This window comes from Dendropsophus ebraccatus, chromosome 5 (assembly GCF_027789765.1).
Source record: "Dendropsophus ebraccatus isolate aDenEbr1 chromosome 5, aDenEbr1.pat, whole genome shotgun sequence".
In the NCBI taxonomy this organism is placed as follows: Eukaryota; Metazoa; Chordata; class Amphibia; order Anura; family Hylidae; genus Dendropsophus; species Dendropsophus ebraccatus.
The window spans coordinates 44,996,137-45,017,221 of record NC_091458.1 but is presented as its reverse complement, the minus strand read 5'-3'; the positions used below and the strand labels follow the sequence as shown (position 1 = coordinate 45,017,221).

General features: G+C 41.6%; 1 protein-coding gene across 7 annotated transcripts in view; it reads left to right on the top strand.

The window, feature by feature from the left end:
• Window positions 1–21,085, top strand: part of PHF11 (PHD finger protein 11) — a 52,331-nt gene that overhangs the window by 11,978 nt on the left and 19,268 nt on the right. For 5 of the 7 annotated variants that reach the window (XM_069970000.1, XM_069970005.1, XM_069970003.1 and 2 more), the window contains 9 exons: window positions 2,449–2,480; window positions 4,144–4,229; window positions 6,747–6,812; window positions 9,342–9,370; window positions 9,787–9,860; window positions 11,732–11,787; window positions 16,820–16,892; window positions 17,615–17,667; window positions 18,594–19,500. In XM_069970000.1, coding sequence (XP_069826101.1) covers window positions 2,449–2,480; window positions 4,144–4,229; window positions 6,747–6,812; window positions 9,342–9,370; window positions 9,787–9,860; window positions 11,732–11,787; window positions 16,820–16,892; window positions 17,615–17,667; window positions 18,594–19,500 — 1,376 coding nt within the window. The remainder of the gene's footprint in view (window positions 1–2,448; window positions 2,481–4,143; window positions 4,230–6,746; window positions 6,813–9,341; window positions 9,371–9,786; window positions 9,861–11,731; window positions 11,788–16,819; window positions 16,893–17,614; window positions 17,668–18,593; window positions 19,501–21,085) is intronic. The other 2 variants (XM_069970006.1, XM_069970002.1) reach the window with 2 other exon arrangements.

Genomic DNA, 21,085 nt, shown 5'->3' with positions numbered 1-21,085 from the left:
GGTCAGGTCTGGTGTGGCAGTGTTATCCAGTCACTGTATGGCGGTATTGGTCAGGTCTGGTATGACAGTGTTATCCAGTCACAGTATGGCGGTATTGGTCAGGTCTGGTATGACAGTGTTATCCAGCACAGTATGGCGGTATTGGTCAGGTCTGGTATGGCCGTGTTATCCAGTCACAGTTTGGCGGTATTGGTCAGGTCTGGTGTGGCAGTGTTACCCAGTCACAGTGTGGCGGTATTGGTCAGGTCTGGTGTGGCAGTGTTACCCAGTCAGTTTGGTATACCTGTAGTGCCCTGTATATACATGTACTGTATAGATGGAGTAGGGGGTCCTGTATATACATGTACTGTATAGATGGAGTAGGGGGTCCTGTATATACATGTACTGTATAGATGGAGTAGGGGGTGCTGTATATACATGTCCTGTATAGATGGAGTAGGGGGTCCTGTATATACATGTACTGTATAGATGGAGTAGGGGGTCCTGTATATACATGTACTGTATACATGGAGTAGGGGGTCTACCAGTTATTACTGTGGATGTTGTGAGGCAGCTTCCCTAGCAACCATCACTCCCTGTGAAAATGAAAGCAGTAATCCTATTGGTTGCTAAGGCTCCAACTGCCGTGTCTGCTGCAGCTAATTATATCACCTGTGTTTGCAGTGAGGAGATTTTCCCATTCATCTTTATGGGGCGCCTCTCTTTCCCCTCCCCCTCCCCTCCGGGAACGGGACCTTCGCAATAACCTTCCCGGGCACCCAATGTATCTGTGTGCCAAATTTGGGGTCAAATGGTTCAGGCGTTTGGAAGTCTATTTGGGACAGACAGACAGACAGACAGACTTTCATTTTTATGATATAGATTATTTTGAAGTGTATACCAAAACTTTTAGTGGGGGAGTTACAAGATAGAGGGAGCTTTTTTAGGCTGATGGCCCTATGTGTCCCCCCATAGATGAGGCACAATGGCAGGAGGTGTTGGGAATGGTCCCGATGTTGTCGCTATGAGAAGCTCCACGAATGCCACAACTATTTTTTGTTGCATAGGGTCTACAAACCCCCACACATCATGCATAAAATTGGTTATAGGCAGACATCTAAGTGCCCAAAATGTGATATAGAGGAAGCTCATATAATACATATGTTTTGGGAATGCCAAATGGGGAGCTGGATAGTTATTAGAGGGGCGTGCGATACGTTATACAACTGGTCTACGGCATTTCTATAGCATTGTCGCCACAGCGCTATGTATTGGGGCTACTGGACGATTTACAATTGGATGACAATACGGGGCTAGGGATGCAAAGAGTACTCTTCAAATCTAGGAAAAGCATAGCCTCCAAGTGGATTCAATGGGAGCCGCCTACTATATCTGAATTTTTAAACAGAATGAATATTATTATTAGAATGAAAAGAGGAGTATATGTTAAAAGGAAATGTCTTTGCAAGTTTGAACAAATATGGGGAAGGTGGCTAGACTCCCCAGGTATTCCAAGCCAGGTACTGTTACAAACATGCAGAAATCCCTTTCAACAATTTCTTAGTGCAATGGCCAGATAATAAGGGGAATAGTAGTAGGGACTGGGCGTTACAGAATGGAATCCCCTTTTCTTTTCATATCCCTGGGTAGGACATGGGAGCTTATCATCATATGTGTATTGGTGTGTGATGCTCTTATGTTTGGAATATTCTGAGAGACGGAACGGCACAGGGGGGGGGGGGGGAGGTTATATTTTTCCTAGTTTCTTAATGGTTTGATGTTACTGACACTGTACACATGTATGCTGTTTATTGTATACAATTTTAATGTATTTGTTATACTTTCTTGGACAAAACTGAATGTCAACTTTATACTGCACATGCTTGTATTGCAATGAGAGAGTTAATAAAAATTTATCTGATTTAAAGAAGGTATTAAAGGGGTATTCCGCTCAAACATATATTTTCATATGTTTCAGCCCATGGTAAGACTAACAATTCATTTCATACTTATCTATTCAGTCTCATTCTGAGACGGCTGATGTAAACAAGTCCCTATCTGCAACTTTGAAATGCTGGTCTGAGGACAGAAACGTCCTAATCACTGAGGTATACTAACTCACTGGAATAACTGTATGATGTGATGATCTATCTATTACTGATCGTATTTGGAATTGTCAACACTTCAATAAACCTTATGGCCTAAAGCGCATTCAAAAGAACTTTGTCTGCATGCAGTTGATGAATACTTGTATACTGTTATAGACTTTTCATCTTGCACCACGTAAGGAGTGCGAGATCATAGTTACTCCTCCAGGCTGTAACTCATGGTCACAGCGGGTCTCAGGACTTAGACCTGGTGTGATCTAAACTTTTGACATGTCTGGGCAACATGTGAAATGTTTTTATAAATTACAATAATACTTTCAAATTGTAAAGATAGCTGCAATCATTATATGTTATATTACAGGAAGAACAATATAAAGAAGCCGCTTAATAATGGTGAGAGGAGTTCTAAATTCATACTTTTTTTTCATAATGTTTAATATACAGTAATGTGTCTATAACAGATGTATGGCCTTTTGCACCTGTTAGCAGGGAAAATGTTCGCACTTTTAGCTGGGCTCACACTATGTATATTTGAGGCTGTATTTGTGAGGCTGTATAGCAACCAAAACCAGGAGTGGATTGAAAACACAGAAAGGCTATGTTCACATAATGTTGTAATTGAGTGGATGGCCGTCATTTAATGGCAAATTTTTGCTGTTATTTTAAAACAACGGCTGTTATATTGAAATAATGGCAGTTATTTACCGTTATATGGCGGCCATCCACTCAATTTCAACATTGTGTGAACAGAGCCTTTCTGTGTTTTCAATCCACTCCTGGTTTTGGTTGCTATGAGGACCTGACTTGAGGACCAAATACTGCCTGAAGTATACAGTGTGTGAACCCAGCCTTAACATTTAACTATTAAACCTGAACTCTAAATATTTAAAAGAAATTTAAGCAAAATGCAATCCCTCCAAGGACAGTATCTGCAAGAAGTTTGCATATTCTCTTAGTGTTTGTGTGGCTTTGCTCTGGGTACCCCGGTTTCCTCTCGCACTCCAAAACATACTGATAGGCGAATTTGAAATTTAGATTCTGAGTCCTAATGGGAACAGGTAATGATCTGAGGGATGACAGTCTTTGTAAAGCAGAATACTTTGGCGCTATGATGAAAACTTTTCTTATGTCCCTGTGACATGTCAAAAAATGTTTTAATGTGTCATGGTCTTGCTGCTGAGAACCTCACAGATTGGGAGAATGAAGAAAGCAGCACTCGGTAGTTTGCTTTACTTACATGCCATCGCTGCAAGCTGAAGAGTGAAATATGCTCGTTGTCCTGATCTGTGGGGTTTTAGAAGTGAAACTCTGACTGATCCAAACTTGACATGTCCCATTTAAAGTCTGCAACATGTCACAGACAAGATTTTTTAAATGCATTTTCTGCATTGACTTTAATGGTAAAGTCTGCAGGTGGTGCTGATTCTGCTGTAAATCTGCTGCAAATTGACTCTGGTTAGTCTTAAACAGTGTAGGGGTATACTGTGGTTAGCTCCCCAGCTCGCTGAGGCTACAGTCCCATCTAAAGCTTATTTATATAGCCCATGGACCCCTCTCGGCCCACCTTTTCACTCTGTGATCTCGCCCCTTGTCCCAATTGGGCTTTCAGACTGGCCTCAGGGTGCAGATAAATGGCCACTCTGTCATCTCTATGAAATGGTTTTAAGCTCTTGGTCTTCTTCTATAGCACCTCAATTTGGATGTACGGCTGGACCCTTTCATTGGGAGATGGATTGCAAGCAACCATGCATTCTCCATAGAGAATGAATGGGGCCGCCGAAGAGAGCCGAGTACAGCACTCGGTACTTTCCGGCATCTCCATAGAGAATGAATAAAGCCCGTACTGACCCGCGGCTGTGTTCAAAACAAAGGGCCGATCTGAATCACCGGGGTTCGGTCAGACCGCCTGCAATCTCTTATTTGTCCCCACTCCTGTGGAAAATCTCTTTAAGTAAAACCAAGATCAAAGTTTTCATTTCTGAGATGGTGTAATGTCATGCTAATGCATTTATACCATTTGGTATAAATTTCTTTATTTATATTTAATATTTTTCAGAGGTCACGTCCAATGAACAGGTAAATGAGCCGTCAGAATGCAGCTTCATTTTACCTATTCATACAATTGAAACAGAAGACTATGAGGTCAGTAGTGTTTTAAGTACTTTTTAGTATGTTAAAATTATAGCTTTGATTATAGTCCAGAACTGCAGTCAAAACGTGCTTCACTGTGCCGTGTTGCACAGACAGCTTTCCCAACTGAAATGTATATTCCAATAGGCTAATCTGATTACAAATAGATAAAAAGGGAGGCTCAGTATCGCTAACAATGCAAGCAGTAACGCTATCGTATGTCACGGTGTAGAGACCAGGGTTTGAACAGCTCCGCTCCCACTCAATGTAAAAATAATTTTTTTAAAATAAATTTAAAACATTTTTTTTCTTTAACCCCTTAACGACCGCGGGCGTATATTTACGCCCTGCGGTCGGTAAGGACGGTCGCCGCGCGGCCCCGCTCTGAACCGCAGCGGTCCCGGGTGCCGCTTGTAGCCCGGGACCGCCGGTATTAGCGGGCACGGTCCGATCGCCGTGCCCGCTAATACAGTAATCGGATGCAGCTGTCAAAGTTGACAGCTGCATCCGATTACCGGACGCAGCGTCATCCCTGGTGTCTAGTGGGGAGATCGCTCCTCCGGGATGTTATCCCGGAGGAGCGATCTCCGTAACTGAAGCCGGCCGGGGACCGCTCCAAGATGGCGCCGTCCCCGGCTCGGCACTCGTTTACTTCCGGCTGCAGCAACCGAAAGCAAACGAGTGCCTATCTCATGGATCTCTGCAGCATATCTATGCTGCAGAGATCTCAATGAGAGATCAGGGCACTTATACTAGAAGTCCCCTAGGGGTATAAGTGTAAAAGTAAAAAAAAAAGTGTTGCTATTAATAAAAAGCCCCCTCCCCTAATAAAAGTCTGAATCACCCCCCTTTTCCCAGGTTATTAATAAAAGTAAATAAATAAATAAACAAACAAACATGTTTGCTATCGCCGCGTGCGTAATCGCCCAAACTATTAATTAATCACATTCCTGATCTTGTACGGTAAACTGCGTAAGCGCAAAAAAATCCCAAAGTGCAAAATTGCGCATTTTTGGTCGCATCAAATCCAGAAAAATGTTAATAAAAAGCGATCAAAAAGTCGTATATGCGCAATCAAGGTACCAATAGAAAGAACATGTCATGGCGCAAAAAATGAAACCTGAAACAGCCCCATAGACCAAAGGATAAAAGCGCTATAAGCCTGGGAATGGAGCGATTTTAAGGAAGGTATATTTGTAAACAATGGTTTTAATTTTTTACAGGCCATCAGATACAAGAAAAGTTATACATGTTACATATCGTTTTAATCGTAACGACTTGTGGAACATATATAACAAGTCAGTTTTACCCCAGGGCGAACGGTGTAAAAACACACATCCACTAAAAACACAAAATGTGTTTTGTTTTTTTCAATTTCACCACACATTGAATTTTTTCCTGCTTTTGCAGTGTACTTTATGCAAAAATTCAGCCTGTCATTGCAAAGTACAATTAGTGGCGCAAAAAATAAGGGCTTATGTGGGTTTCTAGGTGAAAAAATGCAACTGCTATGGCCTTTTATGCACAAGGAGGAAAAAACAAAATCGCAAAAATAAAAATTGCCCCGGTCCTTAAAGGGTTAATAAACTTATATTACAGTGTTAAATAACTTTATTAAAAAAGAATGTTAAAAAATTGCTAAAATTCCCCTTTAAGGGTGCCTTCACACACACCGTATCCGCAGTGGATTTCATGCTGCGGATTTGCAGGGAATTCCACTGCGGATCGAGTGCTTGTTCATCCCAATGAGAATGCATACTCGCAGCGGTATTGACATTCCGCTGTGTGTATGTAAGTTAACCCCCGACGGACGGAGCATACATCACCTGCTCCCCACTACGGCTTGCTTCGGGGGTTCCTGACATCTGCTCAGCCAATCAATGCGCTGCCCCGCCATAGCCACTAATTGGCTGAGCGGGACGTCCTGCCGAGAACCCTTGAAGCAAGCCGGGGTGGGGAGGAGGTGATGTATGCTCCAGCCGGCGGGGGGTTTACTTACATACACGCAGTGGGATGTGAATCCCACTGTGAATATGTATTCTGATAGGGATGCACTGACACGGGATCCGCAGCATGAAATCCGCTGCGGATCCGGTGTGTGTGAAGGCACCCTTAATTTGTTAATGTAAGGAGGATAGAGGTTTGTTACCAGTATCTAATGGCTTATTCCCCCATTCAGTAAAACACAGATGGGGAAGCCCTATAGTGGACTCTGGGAGACGGGAAAGTGTTTAAATATTCGCGGCACAGTAATGACACAGCTGCATGTCTCTGTCATTACTGTGCTGCGAATATTCAAGCACTTTCCCCACTCCCGGCATGTTATTGATACATCATGTCGCACGGGGAAAGACTCCACTACAGGACTTCTCCGTCTGTGCCATACAAAAAACATAAATATATTGTTTGTAAAATGTTACTCTGGTACAAAAGAAACATTATTCCTAACAAAAATAACAAAAAGAGCTTTCATTAATGCCATGTTAATTATATATGCCTATTTGATTGCTTTTTTTGTTGTTCTTTCAGGGGCAGATTGACAAAATAAAGCAATTCTGGAGCCCGACTTGTTACAGACGTGACGATATCGAACATGTATAGTTTCAATTTTTTTAATGTTTTATGTAACAATTGATTTTGTAGGGGGAAGAAATTATATTATATTATTAAGTGGGTAGGGTGGTGTTGGGGGTTTAGTGTATAAATATATATAATATATACATATAATGTCTAATCACCGCGCTCTTCCTGTCAGCGCACTTCGAGGGGATGAATGACAGGCAGAGAGGTCCGTTACTGGCCTCTCTGCCTGTCAATAATCCCTCAGAGTGCGGTGACAGGCGGAGTGCGGTGACTAGACACGGGCGGGGAGCCGCCCAGATGACTACTTCCCTGCCTCTGCCTGTCACACGCCCGGGGGATTAAAGTGCTTTTTTCGGTTATACAGCTCCTGCCGCAGCCGGTACGTGCCGTGGCTGCTGCAGGAGCGGTATCCATGGGTTCAGGGCACCATTTCAGCCTGATTGGGCTGATTGGTTTCCTTTTAAATGCATTCTGAATAGATATTGTGAACAAAACCTATCCTCCAAGTTAATACTAGAGTTTAATATAACTGTAATGGATACAGTAAATGATAAAACAGAAGTATTTAAACTGCTGAAACAAGAAGGTTGTGAAGTTTTAAATGGTTGCCAAGGATAATAAAAAGAACCCAAAATATGCTTTACTTAAATAAATATGTGGGTATAGTGAAGGAGGAGGATAAGGAAAAGCCAATCTATTAAATACCTTCTTCTTAACTGTTTTTACTCAATACAACAGCAGGTGACATGACTAGGGATTATGTTAATTCTTCAAGGAAAAGTTTGTTGAATTTTAAAATTTGCTAACAGACAGGAGCAGAGGGGAATATTATAAACAAGTGTTACTTACCTCTCCCTTTGCCCCCAATGTACCGCATCACATGCTCCAGGATCCCCTAATTTTCCCTGGAACTAATTTTTTCCCACATTCAGATTTTGTCACGACTTGGGGGGATAAATGGCAGACCCCGGCTGATGGATAGCCCATCAGCCAGTCAGTGACTGCAGCAGTGTCCCACCCCAGTCACTGATTGGCTAAGCAGGCAATCCATCAGCCGAGTCGTAACGTCGCTGTGTCTGGGGTTCCAGAGCAGCGTGGGCACAGGGACAGGTACATTAAGCTTTTTTTAATTAAAGCTTACCTGTCATTAAAAAAATGTTGATATGGTATAAAAGCATATCAACAGTTTTTATCCCTCACGTGACCTGGGCAGGCTGATAATGTAAGTCTATGAGTTGTCAAGGCCTCATAGACACTAGGGGAGAGCACATGGCAGCTCGTACTACTAATCGGTCAGAGCATGAGGGCACCTTGTGCCTTAATGATAAAGAACCATGGGGCATTTGTACATGATGGTCTATACAGCCTGTATGTGACTCCAAACTGTATCCTATCCTAACCAGCAAGAACATGGCATTCCATTAATGATAATACTTCTTGTTGGAGGTTCACATCAACTACTTGAGATATTTTATGCAAACACCACCCAGAATTGACCATTTTGGGGGTGTCTCAAGATCATGTGGGGGGGTTTCTGAGGTGGGGGGTTTAGATATTGATTTAAATGATAATTGAACAGTTTGTGCATAAGTGTATCAGGGGTTCCATGATGTCTTAAAGAGGTTTTTAATGGAGCAAAGTTGGTAAAATCAGATGTGCACCACATATATGTTTAAAGGAGAACAAATGTGCTGTTTTTAGTAAAGTAATTTACATTGCTGTACTGTTTTTCTCCCCCATGGATTTAATCAGTCCCTGGTGGTCGTGTCTAAACTGTTATCCTGCTGTTGCCATACAACAGTACACACACTTTCCCGCAATCACCCTAACTTGCAGGCAAAGTGGAGACCAACTGCTAGTACTTCCTAGAGATTGCAGTTGAACTGAGCAAGCCTGGCCCACCTTAGTGGGTCATAACCAAGGGCAACAGGGATTAGTAAGTCTATATCTCTCATACAGGACTTTCTTAGAAATGTTTGTACGTTTGAATTAATGCATCAGTTTAGACCTAGTTTTCCTAATGACACAACCGCTTTAAACCTATTGCATCAAAATCCCTTTCCTTCTGATCCCTTCAGTGTGTCTGAACGTAAATATATGACCACACATGGGGTATTGTAGTGCTCAGGAAAAATAACTAAACAAAATGTGGCCTACTTTTTCTCCCATTAGGGAATATTCACACTGAGTAAAAGTGGCGGAATTCTGTGGCGGAGCTCTCCGCCTGCCTCAATGTCCCACAGTGACTCTATGGGAGGGCTCGCGTGCCTCCGCTCCTGCTGCTCTCCGCACAGAGAATTGACATGTCAATTCTTTGAGTGGAGAGCGACGGAAGTGGAGGCGCACAAGCCCTCCCATAGAGACACTGTGGGACACTGAGTTCTGCCGCTTTTACTCAGTGTGAACATACCCTTACACATTTTAGAACAATTAGTGTTTTTTGTTGCACCCCTGTGAATGAAATCCAAGTGGGGAAAGTTCAAATAATAATCAATAAATTCTATATACAGCGCTGGTTCACATATTATATTTCCTTTATAGGAGCCTGTTCCATCCACATCTGCCCAGTGGTAAGCTTTTCTAGGTTATGTATATATTAAATGTGTAATATGATTGTGCAGATAGTGTAACACTATAAATAATACAGACCTTTGTGGGGGAAAAAAACTCCCAACTTACCTCTACATACCCAGCAGCAGACACTCAATAGGTTGTGTATATTTGATGGATTTCATCACTTTCTGTGTACAGGGGGAGATTCAGGGTGAATCTGCAACAAAGTCTGCATTTAATGCATGTGTTTTTTGCTGCATATTTGTGACAGATGTGCATGAAAAAAAAATCTGATGCATCTGGATCACCCCAATGGGCTGTATTTAGTCCAAGTGCCTATGGCAGCACAAATTGTATATATTCCTGTATACAGGTTGTCTTAGAAGTAAGAAAACAACCATGTATAATGAATTTTATTCTTTTCTACATCCAGCATGAGTTCAGGAACAAGTTCAGAAGAAAGTGTTTCTTTACTGTCTCCACAAGTGAAGAAAGTTTTCTCACTCAGTACGTACTGTAATGCTTGTTATTACTGGGGGTAGATATTGGGGTTTATGGTAAACATTGGTGACGAGACTATATACACAAAACTACCGAATGTTCCCATTTCAACTCAATCAAAGGTAGAGCGCTGCCTGCGTGGTAAGAGATTGATGCTATTAGATGTGCTAGAAATATGCTCAAGCTCACCTACTTGCGTCACGCTGTGGGCACAAATCCAATACATGTCTACAAGTATTTCCTTCAATGGGGGCCACTGCTCCTCCTGAGGTTGCTATGGAATGGATACAAGGAGAAGGTGAAGAATAGATGTTTTGAGCACTGTGCCCTTCTGATGGGTCCCCCTATTAGATGTCTTAGCGAGACCTTCAAACCCATTTCCAGGGTACAGTTGCTTTATTGGTAGGGATAACAGGTTTTGAGAGCGCACTGCCCTCTTCAACAGATTTTCACCTTTTCCACGTAATTATGCTGCAGTTTTTGTTACTCCACAACTGTCTAAGCCTGTATTCACACTACATTCAGCTACCATGGTTGATGCCACTTTTATCAATGGTGACACTGAATATATATGAATATAATTGTTCCATATTTTTGACAAAGACTACCACTAAATAATGTATAGTGAATTGTACATACAGCATATACAGGCGTATTTATAAGCATAGTCAACTACACATTTCTTTACAGTTGCGACTGTGGATCTTGATATATCATAGGCAGCAATACGTCAAAATGAAACCCTTTGACTTAAATTTGTCTTTTAAAATCTATTGGCACTTTACCATGTTCGTTGGCAAATGGGTATTTACCTGATATAAACTTAGCCTCATTGTTATATTAATTGTGCAACAGTGGCATGAATAAGTCTAGTTGAGCTTTTTGTTGCTAAACCAGGAGTGGAATCCCCCCCCCCCCCCAAAAAAAAAGAAAAAGACAAGTCCTTCACACTACGTATATTTCAGTCAGTATTGTGGTCCTCATATTGCAACCAAAACCAGGAGTGGATTAAAAACACAGAAAGGATCTGTTCACACAATGGTGAAATTGAGTGGATGGCCGCCATATAACAGTAAATAACTGCCATTATTTCAATATAACAGCCGTTGTTTTAAAATAACAGCAAATATTTGCCATTAAATGGCGGCCATCCACTCAATTTCAACATTGTGTGAACAGAGCCTTTCTGTGTTTGCAATCCACTCCTGGTTTTGGTTGCAATATGTTGACCACAATACTGACTGAAATATACGTAGTGTGAACCCAGCCTTATAGTGTACCTGTCATCTCAAAAAACTTTTGACATGTCATAGAGACATGTCAAAAGTTTTGATCGGTCTGGATCTGAACACTCAGACCTGTTCCGATCGGGAGAACGAGCAGGGAAAGGACCGCGCTGCAGCAAATCCTCTCCCCGCTCTGTGTAAGAAAAAAAGAATCGGGCTCTGTAGAGCACCATTATAAGCCCGACTCTTTTTTCTAAAACAGAGTGGGAAGGGGACACACTGCAGCGCATGTTCTCCCGGCCTGTTCTCCGGATCGGTACAGGTTTGAACACTTAGTCCCGGAACGATCAAAAGTTTTAGCATGTCTCTTTGTCAATTAAAAAGTTTTTTTTGAAGCGACAGGTACACTTTAAATAAATAATGAATTGATTATCATGATTATTATTACTGTTGCAACATGGAATGTGATTTTCAGGATTTTTTTTATAGATTCCGTCTCTCACAGGTGAAGTGAACCTATGATAAATATTACAAACCACTCCATTCTTTGTAGGTGGGAAAACTTGCAAAATTAGCAGTGTATCAAATACTTATTTTCCCCATTGTACAAAACCATTTTTTTTAATTTAAAACTTGTGTTCCTTTATAAAGGTGGATTACCAAAAAGAAAAAAGAAGCACGCTTCAAAGAGTACACCTAGCAAGGAGGTATGCTTATTTTAGCATTTTGTAGAACTCATAAGTAATGTGCTAACAGCAGGCTAGATCACTCCAACCTGCTGTTATGATCCCGCTGCTGGATGCCTAAGAAAGAGCTTTATACCAGGGTATAGTTTCTTTATTAGTAAGTGAATGGATAACACGCTTTGAGAACTCACTGCTTTCTTTATCATATTTTCACCCTCTCCATATATCCATGCTACACTTTTTGTTACTCTGTTTTTCTAAGTCTGTATTCACACTGCATTTAGTGACCACTCTAACTGCTGTTAGACTAACCTGATTTTATGTTCCTAGAGAGCATGAAACTCTAAGAATTAAAGGGGTTATCCACTGTTAGAAAAACATGGCCAGTTTCTTTCAGAGACTGCACCACTCTTGTCTCCAGGTCAGGTGTGGTTTGCAATTAGGCTGCATTCACTTCAATGGAACTGTGTTGCAAAACCTGCACCCAAACCGGAGACAAGAGTTGAGCTGTCTTTGGAAGAAAGTGGCCATGTTTTTCTAACACTGAATAACTCCTTTTAGGATGCATTCACACGTAGAGGATCCGCAGCAGATTTGATGGCGCAGATTCAAAGCAAATCAAATCTGGGCTATGAAATCTGCTGCAGATCTGCAGCGAATCCTGTATGTGTGAACACACTCTTAAATTCCAGGCAAAATAATTTTTAAAAGTTATGAAAATTACTAATAGACACTTTTTTGTTGGGAAACGCACCTATAGTGCATTTACCCTGCACTTACTAAAGTATGGCGTGTTCAGGTTTCTGTAAAGTTGGTGATGTCACGTCACATAAACTGCCGACACCTGCTGCAGCGGTGGGACAGACTGGAGCAGCAGGAGTCGTCAGTTTATGTTACGTGATGTCACCAACTTTAGAGACCTGAACATGCCATGCCGTAGTAAGTGCAGGGAAAATGCACAATAGGTGCGTTTCCCAACATAAGTGTCTATTAGTAATTTTCATAACTTTTGTTGGGCAATACCATATCTTAAAATTATTTTGCCCAGACTTCCCCTTTAAGGTAATTTTCTCAAAGCCCTGTTACACCAATGTGAAAGTACATGTTAAAAGACCACAATGAGCCGATCAGTGTCAGCTGATTGTGGTCTTTAGACATTGAAAAATCACAATCACGTCAGTGAAGGTCTGCTCATTGTCTGTGCGTGTAAAAGCACAGGCAGCGAGTGGTGAATTAGGGGCAAGCGAGCGCTGACATGACAGGTCGCCGCCTGCTTTCCCCTCAATATTGTGCCGTGTTATATAGCCTTTACCGTCTACCTGAGCGCCGTTTTTGTTACATCAAAAGGATAAGTTTTATTGGGGGGAAAACCGTACAGTTGAAAGAAGACTTCAGTACCCTGTTGAGTCATCTCTAGCCTGGATACAATATAAGATACGACGGCAGGTATTCCCCGACTGCTGCTGTTATCATATTACAGTGTAGAAAGGACAGAGGTTGTAGAGCTGAACTGAGAGCAGGTCACATACTGGAGGCTCCCAGTCCTGCTGTATTCCTGTCCTCCACCACCTCAGGCTGCTGTGTGCCCCTCAAGTTTGCTTTGTGCCCAGACTCCCCCCCCCCCCCCCCCTTCTATCTGCTGTGTGCCCAGACTCCCCCCACTTCTAGCTGCTGTGTGCCCTAAAGCTTAAGGACTCCTCCTTGTATTGAATGAAAAAAATCTAGCTGTACCTCCAAAAAGTAAGGGTGACTACGTGTATACAACAGTAAAATGTGTATGTGTCTGTAACATATAAGCGATATGTGTAATGTATGTGTGTAATACCAATATATGTGTGTGATACTTATATGTCTTTGTAATCTATTCATATATGTGCGTATATGTGTAAAGTCTACGGGAGAGATTTATCAAACATGATGTAAAGTGAAACTGGCTCATTTGCCCCTAGCAACCAATCAGATTCCACCTTTCATTTTCTAAAGAGTTTGTGAGGAATGAAAGGTGTTTGATAAATTGATATTGTTTGATAAATCTCCCCCTATAAGTGTTTAAGGCTTGTTTGACATTTGTGTTGTTTTTTTTCTGTTTATCTGCTGAAAAAATGGAGATGGCGGATCCGCAGCAAAATAACAACATCAATTTTCACCTTGGGTACAAGAAAAGCTACATTAGGCCCTGGTCACACTAAAGAAAAGTAGCCTCTGAGAGCCATTTTATAAGGCAGCAGAAATCTAAGATTTATATATGGGTGCATAAATTTTGTATCAATGTGGATCATTTTACTTATTAGGTGGAATTAATAACATGTGAAATGTGTTTATGAAAATTTCACCTCTTCACACATCACAATTAAAAGTCTTTTACATATAATAAAAAATCTGAAAAATCAGGAATCTCTTCAGTGAAAACTCCTTTATTCATTGTAGTGAAAAAGGGGAAACAGGTTGGACTGTATGAATAATCTGCATGTAAATGTGACATAACATAAATCAGGACAAAGCAGACCCGACAAGTTTTCTGACAAGACAGCTGTGTGCGAGGCACAAAAATGAAAAGCTGTCTTCTCATAATGTAAAATCAGGTTTGGTTGTACACACCTTATTGTGGAATCATGGAAAGCACCATACTTTTGTAGTCAATTTGTGTTTTTTTTTACCTGTTTTTATTTGTATGACACACATTGTATTTGTATATAAAATATATCTTACTGTAGGCTAGCATGATACACATAGCTGTACACATAATTATTGCTTCCTTGGCTTTGGACCATTCTACCCATGGATGATCAGTGCGCTGAAGTCCTTTTATTCCAACCTCAACTAACATACTTAAAGCGACTCTGTACCCGCAATCTGACCCCCCAAAACCACTTATACCTTCAGATAGCTGCTTTTAATCCAAGATCTGTCCTGGGGTCCGTTCGGCAGGTGAAGCAGTTATTGTCCTAAAAAAATACTTTTTAACTTGAAACCCCGTACCAAACGGCATTCCTAATGATGAAGAGGGTGGGGAGGAGGGACGGAGGGGTGGTGCAAAGTTAGGGCACAGATACTCCCATTTGGCAGGGGGCTTCAAGTTTAACCCTTTAAGGACATGGCCCATTTTCGTTTTTACGTTTTCGGTTTTTCCTCCTTGTGTTTAAAAGGTCATAGCACTTGCATTTTTCCACCTAGAAACCCACATGACCCCTTATTTTTTGCGTCACTAATTGTACTTTGCAATTACAGGCTGAATTTTTGCATAAAGTACACTGCGAAACCAGAAAAAAATTCAAAGTGTGGTGAAATTGAAAAAAAAAACGCATTTCTTTTATTTGGGGGAAATGTGTTTTTACGCCATTCGCCCTGGGGTAAAACTGACTTGTTATGCATGTTCCTCAAGTCGTTACGATTAAAACGATATATAACATGTATAACTTATATTGTATCTGATGGCCTGTAAAAAATTCAAACCGTTGTTAACCAATATACGTTCCTTAAAATCGCTCCATTCCCAGGCTTATAGCGCTTTTATCCTTTGGTCTATGGGGCTGTGCGAGGTGTCATTTTTTGCGCCATGATGTGATCTTTCTATCGGTACCTTGATTGCGCATATACGACTTTTTGATCGCTTTATATTACATTTTTTCTGGATTTGATGCGACCAAAAATGCGCAATTTTGCACTTTGGGATTTTTTTGCGCTGACGCCGTTTACCGTACGAGATCAGGAATGTGATTAATTAATAGTTCGGGCGATTACGCACGCGGCGATAGCAAACATGTTTATTTATTTATTTGTTTACTTTTATTTAAAACCTGGGAAAAGGGGGGTGATTCAGACTTTTATTAGGGGAGGGGGCTTTTTACTATTAACAACACTTTTTTTTTTTTTTTACACATATACTAGAAGCCCCCCTGGGGGACTTCTAGTATATACACTGTGATCTCTCATTGAGATCTCTGCAGCATAGATATGCTGCAGAGATCCATGAGATCGGCACTCGTTTGCTTTCGGCTGCTGCAGCCGAAAACAAACGAGTGCCGAGCCGAGGACGGCGCCATCTTGGACGCGTCCCCGGCCGGCATCAGTAACGGAGATCGCTCCTCCGGGACAAGGTCCCGGAGGAGCGATCTCCCCCACTAGACACCAGGGAAACGTTGCCTCCGGTAATCGGAGGCAGCTGTCAACTTTGACAGCTGCCTCCGATTAGCTAATTAGCGGGCACGGCGATCCGACCGTGCCCGCTAATAGCAGCGGTCCCGGGCTACTCGCGGCACCCGGGATCGCGGCACTTCAAAGCGGGGCCGCCGCGCGGCCCCGCTTTGAAGTGCAAGTGAGGACATATGACGTAGGGGTACGTCATATGTCCTTAAGAGGTTAAAAGTATTTTTTTAGGAAAATAACTGCATCACCTGCCGAACGGACCCCAGGACAGATCTTGGATTAAAAGCAGCTATCTGAAGGTACAAGTGGTTTGGGGGGGTCAGATTGTGGGTACAGAGTTGCTTTAAACATGTAGGGCTCATCAATATTGTTTGCAAATACATTCATTTATCAAACTTGTATCCCTCTCCTGATATGCCGCTCTTTCCCTTCCATTGTTGACAGCTTATTGTCTTGGTTACAGACCATCTCTTTACTTTAAAAACAGTGGTCTGGCTGGTATATATATATATATATATATATATATATATATATATATATATATATATATATAGATGTGTAGAGAGATAATGTATTCACACTGTATAATATATAAAAATATGCATACTATAGCTGTATAGACAGCAGCAAGACCACTGCTTTTAGAGTAGACTGGTGGTCTGTAACCTAGGAAAAAGCAGTATATTAGGAGAAGGAGACAGTTTGTATTGTATTTGCAAAAATATCTATTTTGACATTATGTCCTGCAAGTATAACAAAATTAGTGGACATGGAAATAACTCTTTAATTTTCAGTTTGCATACAACAAGCATTTATGCAGCCCTAGCTATATGTTCCATAATTGCTGGAAAATTGCATTGGGCTATCCGGAGAAATTAATATTTTATTCTTGTTCTTGTATTGGCAGCTTACAGAGGTTCTGCAAGGTATGTCATCACAGGAGAGGAAAGATTTGTCTCAAATATATTCTGAGCTTGGGGGTGAGTAGAGATGTGTCCCCAGTTATCTTTCTACAGTGAATCTCATGAAAATGGGACAATTAATGGCTGTGATTCACTGGTTTCTAAGTGATAATAGCAGCTATTGGATCAATGTTAATAGGGAACAAGCATTTGCTAGTTTGTATGCTAAGCACTGGGCCTATTACTCAAGGCGATGTCAGCCTGTTTAGTGATACTCACCCCATGTAATAGGGCCCTATGGACACATTGGATAATTTTATATGGTTTGGGTTATCAGACCCAACATCAGGTTGGGGCCTACAGACATAATTTTGACTGTGAGGGTACAAACCCACTTGACGTATTTGCTGCGTGAATCAGTCTTAATAATAAGCAGGCAAAACGCAGGTTGGCTTTATACGATTGTTCTGTGTTAAAATACGCAATTGCGTATTTTTGAAGCGTGAAGCTACATGCGTTTTTCGCACAGGTTGTTAACAACTGATGCTTTGCTAACAACAAGCTTCACGCTTCAAAAATACGCAATTGCGTATTTTAATGCAGAACAATCGTATAAAGCCAACCTGCGTTTTGCCTGCTTATTTTTAAGACTGATTCACGCAGCAAATACGTCAAGTGGGTTTGTACCCTGAATGTGAGTCACATTGGCCTTAGTGTTGCCTTGTGGCGCACACATCATCTGTCTGACCACCTTCTTTTTTTGTTTAATAATTCTGAGAATAATTTGTTTTTAATCCTAGGCTCATACCAGGATCCAGCCATAGAAATGGATTCCACCTCTGAGAATCAAAATGTAAGTTCTGGGGGCTTCAGCACCTCTACATTATTGAACAGAATATGAAATGACATTTTTCTATAATTGTTGGGGCAATATAGAGACCACAGCTGTAGTCTAGCTGTAGAGTAACATGTAGTGGACCCTGGATGTGACTGCAATAGATTGCAGTTGTACGTTAATACCTATGACTGGAAAAGTACATTACAAAAAGTTTCCACGTAGCTCCAGCTCCCCAGGATGCATCTCTTTCACCATGTAGCCTCTACTTGTACATGCAGAGGTGGGATTTGTCTGCTTCCCCTCAGTTCCCGTCTGTGATTTTGACAACCATCTTGAAAAACTGGGGAGAAGCTGTGATCTTGTATTCCTGTTGCTAGCAAGAAGTGTTTGGTGTTTCACCATCGCCTGCTCCACTGCTCTGTAGCTAAAGCATCTCTGATTTATTGAGGGCAGGAGACAATGTAGTGATATTGAGAAGACACTGCTAGCCTCTCTCAGAAGATAGGGGAACTGGTTGACAAAATTTTGAATGCCATTCGCAGGTACATGACCCTGAGCAAGCTTTAGTGTTCCACATAGAAAACCACTTACGACTTCCTTCAGTACCTTCTGAATTTAAAATATTTGTAAGGATTTCTCATTTTTTTAATAAATACTTATTTCCCTTCATTTTGGTGGATGCATAGGCAATAGACAGCTCCAGTTCTCAAGCACCCTGAACAGGTGAACGGGTCATGTTTTGAAGATCTCCTTTGTATTTTACAGGTAATATAGTTACAGTCATTGCATCAGGTATCGCCACAGGTTATTTTTGTATAGGAGATCCTCAAATCATGACCTCTTGGGGGCCTGAGAAACACTGCAATAGACCATATGGCTCTATGCTAATGCCACAAAGCTAAAGTCAAGGGACCTCTTCACATTGTTTTCTTTTTCTTTAGGTAACAGAGTCTGCTGAAGATACATTGACTACTGATGTCACTGATGTATCAACAAGTTCCAGCAATGATGAAATAGACAAGACTCCAGAGACACTGCCTGACATAAATGTGCATGGTAATTCCCCAAGATGCTCTACTGAGGAAAACCAAGAACAGACTGTTAGTTCAAGAGATGAGAAGATACCAGACAACATGACACCTAGGTTTTCTAAAAAAGGGACAAAGTCATTAGATGGTGTAATTTCTAAGATCAGGACCACATTATTCCCACGGTCCTCAGACAGCAATATAAAAGACAGTTCATGTATGAGTACACCTGATACATCAGCATACCCGTGTAGTAGCAGAGATTTACCTGACACAGTGCTACTTGAATATCCTGAAGGTACACACAGGCCTGTAGTTAATGGCAGTAGCAGTGTGACACATTCAGATATACCTAGTAGCACTAGGATCCCACCAGAGCAGATACATTCTACTAACTGTGAAGATACATCCTCACAACCTACAAAGAGTACAGAAGCTAGTAAGTCTGTAAAGACTGATACATTGGTAGGATGTTCTTCAGATTTCATTAATGAACAACAAGCTACCAACCTTGGTGCACAAGGAAATTCAGACAGACCTCTTTCAGGACATCCTACTGTAAGAGAACCTGAGTCAGGTGTCTGCTCTTCTCTTACCCTGGAGAAAGATGGGAACAAAACAGAAGCATCTACCAATGTCAGTGATGCCTCTCTGGAGAATATGGAAAATGACTTGTCAGCATCGCAGCACTTTAATAGAGAAATTCTTCCTGTGGCAAGTCCCAGTAATGTTGCAACAAGGCAGAATGAAAAAAAAACAACCATTTCTAATTTCGTCAGTCCTAAACAGATAAAGGATATCTCAAGAAAACTTGTAACAGGTGGGTGGGTGAGTTTTGTTTACATAGTGGTTTGACAGCAAAGGTGCCCATACAAAAAAAACAGCTGAACCTGCTGCCTCTGGCAGGTTCAGCCACCTCTGTAAGGTATATGGCAGTCTTCCTACTCTCCACAAGATGTTGGTGGGGAGGAGGGTCAGGCATGTTGGATTTTCACCACATGATCTTTTTGTTCGGAGCAGTCTGGCTGTGGCTTAGCCCTTCCCACAGAAAACACAAGAACTTTCGGCAATGCTGTTCATGCTTTTCAATCCCTGGGTGCATTAAAGATACTTCCTTAATTTGGAAGGCTAGTGATAACCCAACCATCTATTCTGTCTTGAAGAGCATGATCTCCTCTCCCTTGAGTAACTGCAGACACACAGCCCCACTACCAAATTATTTTGGCTTGAGTATTCTCAACAATAATCTTACCTTGGCCCTCATGGGGGCCGCAGCTCTCTTAATTCACCTCTTCTTCCTTTGAATCTTTATTTTTAATGGAGTCAGCACCCAGACATACCATTTCCCTAATCTATAATCACTTCCAACAACATGAGATGGGCTTGCCCCTGGGTTCTGAAATGTGTGGGAAAGGGATGTGAATACTACCATTGTCCTTCAGACAGGTTGAAGGTCCATTTCTTTACACTCAAGCAGTCCACAGCGTGCAAGGCACAGGAACAGAACTATGAGCTACTCTCCTGTTGGTATTGTGTTCCGACAAAAGTACACTGTATATTTTCAACTGTGTTGGCACTGTGAAAAGGAGAGAGGTACTATTCTGCACATGTGGTGGGGGTTCGAAAAGTTGCTGCGGTTTTGGGAGTGAGTTTTTAATGTATACCATAAAATCTCTAGGAAGATATTTTCTCCTCTCCCAGATGCTACAGGTAGACGACAAAAGAGTCTTCGATTCTGTCTGACTGCAGCCAGATTGGTTATTCCACGTCACTGGTGCTCCTCTTATATCCTTACTATGACTGAATGGCATGGCAAAATGTCGCACCTCCATCACAAGAAGGAATTATCATCGGAAGTGCCTGGGACTAGTGCAAGCTACCTTGCCTTTTAGACACCTTGGGTTTTGTTTCTAGACTTACTTGCCTTTTATTTATCATTTGCATAAGTGATTAAATAGGTTTGGAGATTTGGTAGGTTTCTCCCCACGTTGGGGGTAAGGACTTCCCCAGTCAGAGCACTTTACTACATCCCCCTTCCCTTCCTCCCCTTTTCTTTCCCTCTTCTCTTTTGCACTTATTCCTGACCTCTACTCTTTTCCTTCTCAATACCCTTATCTACGATATATATTTCTTGTAGTTTTAGTTGTTGAATGCCGGTAAAGTGTTCTCTGCTGATGGCTTTTTGTACCCGCCTCTAGATGTACTCTGGAAGTATAGGAGTCCTTCCAAGGATACGCTTATACCTTGTTTGGATACAAGTACAACAATATGCCAGATGGGACCTCTTAAGGTCTTCTTGGGGGAACGGCACCATCCTAATTTCTTTTAAGATCGGCCTTGTTTGTTATCTGGTGTTGTTGTTGTTGTTGTTGTTGTTGTACAGTCTGTTTATATTATTATCACTA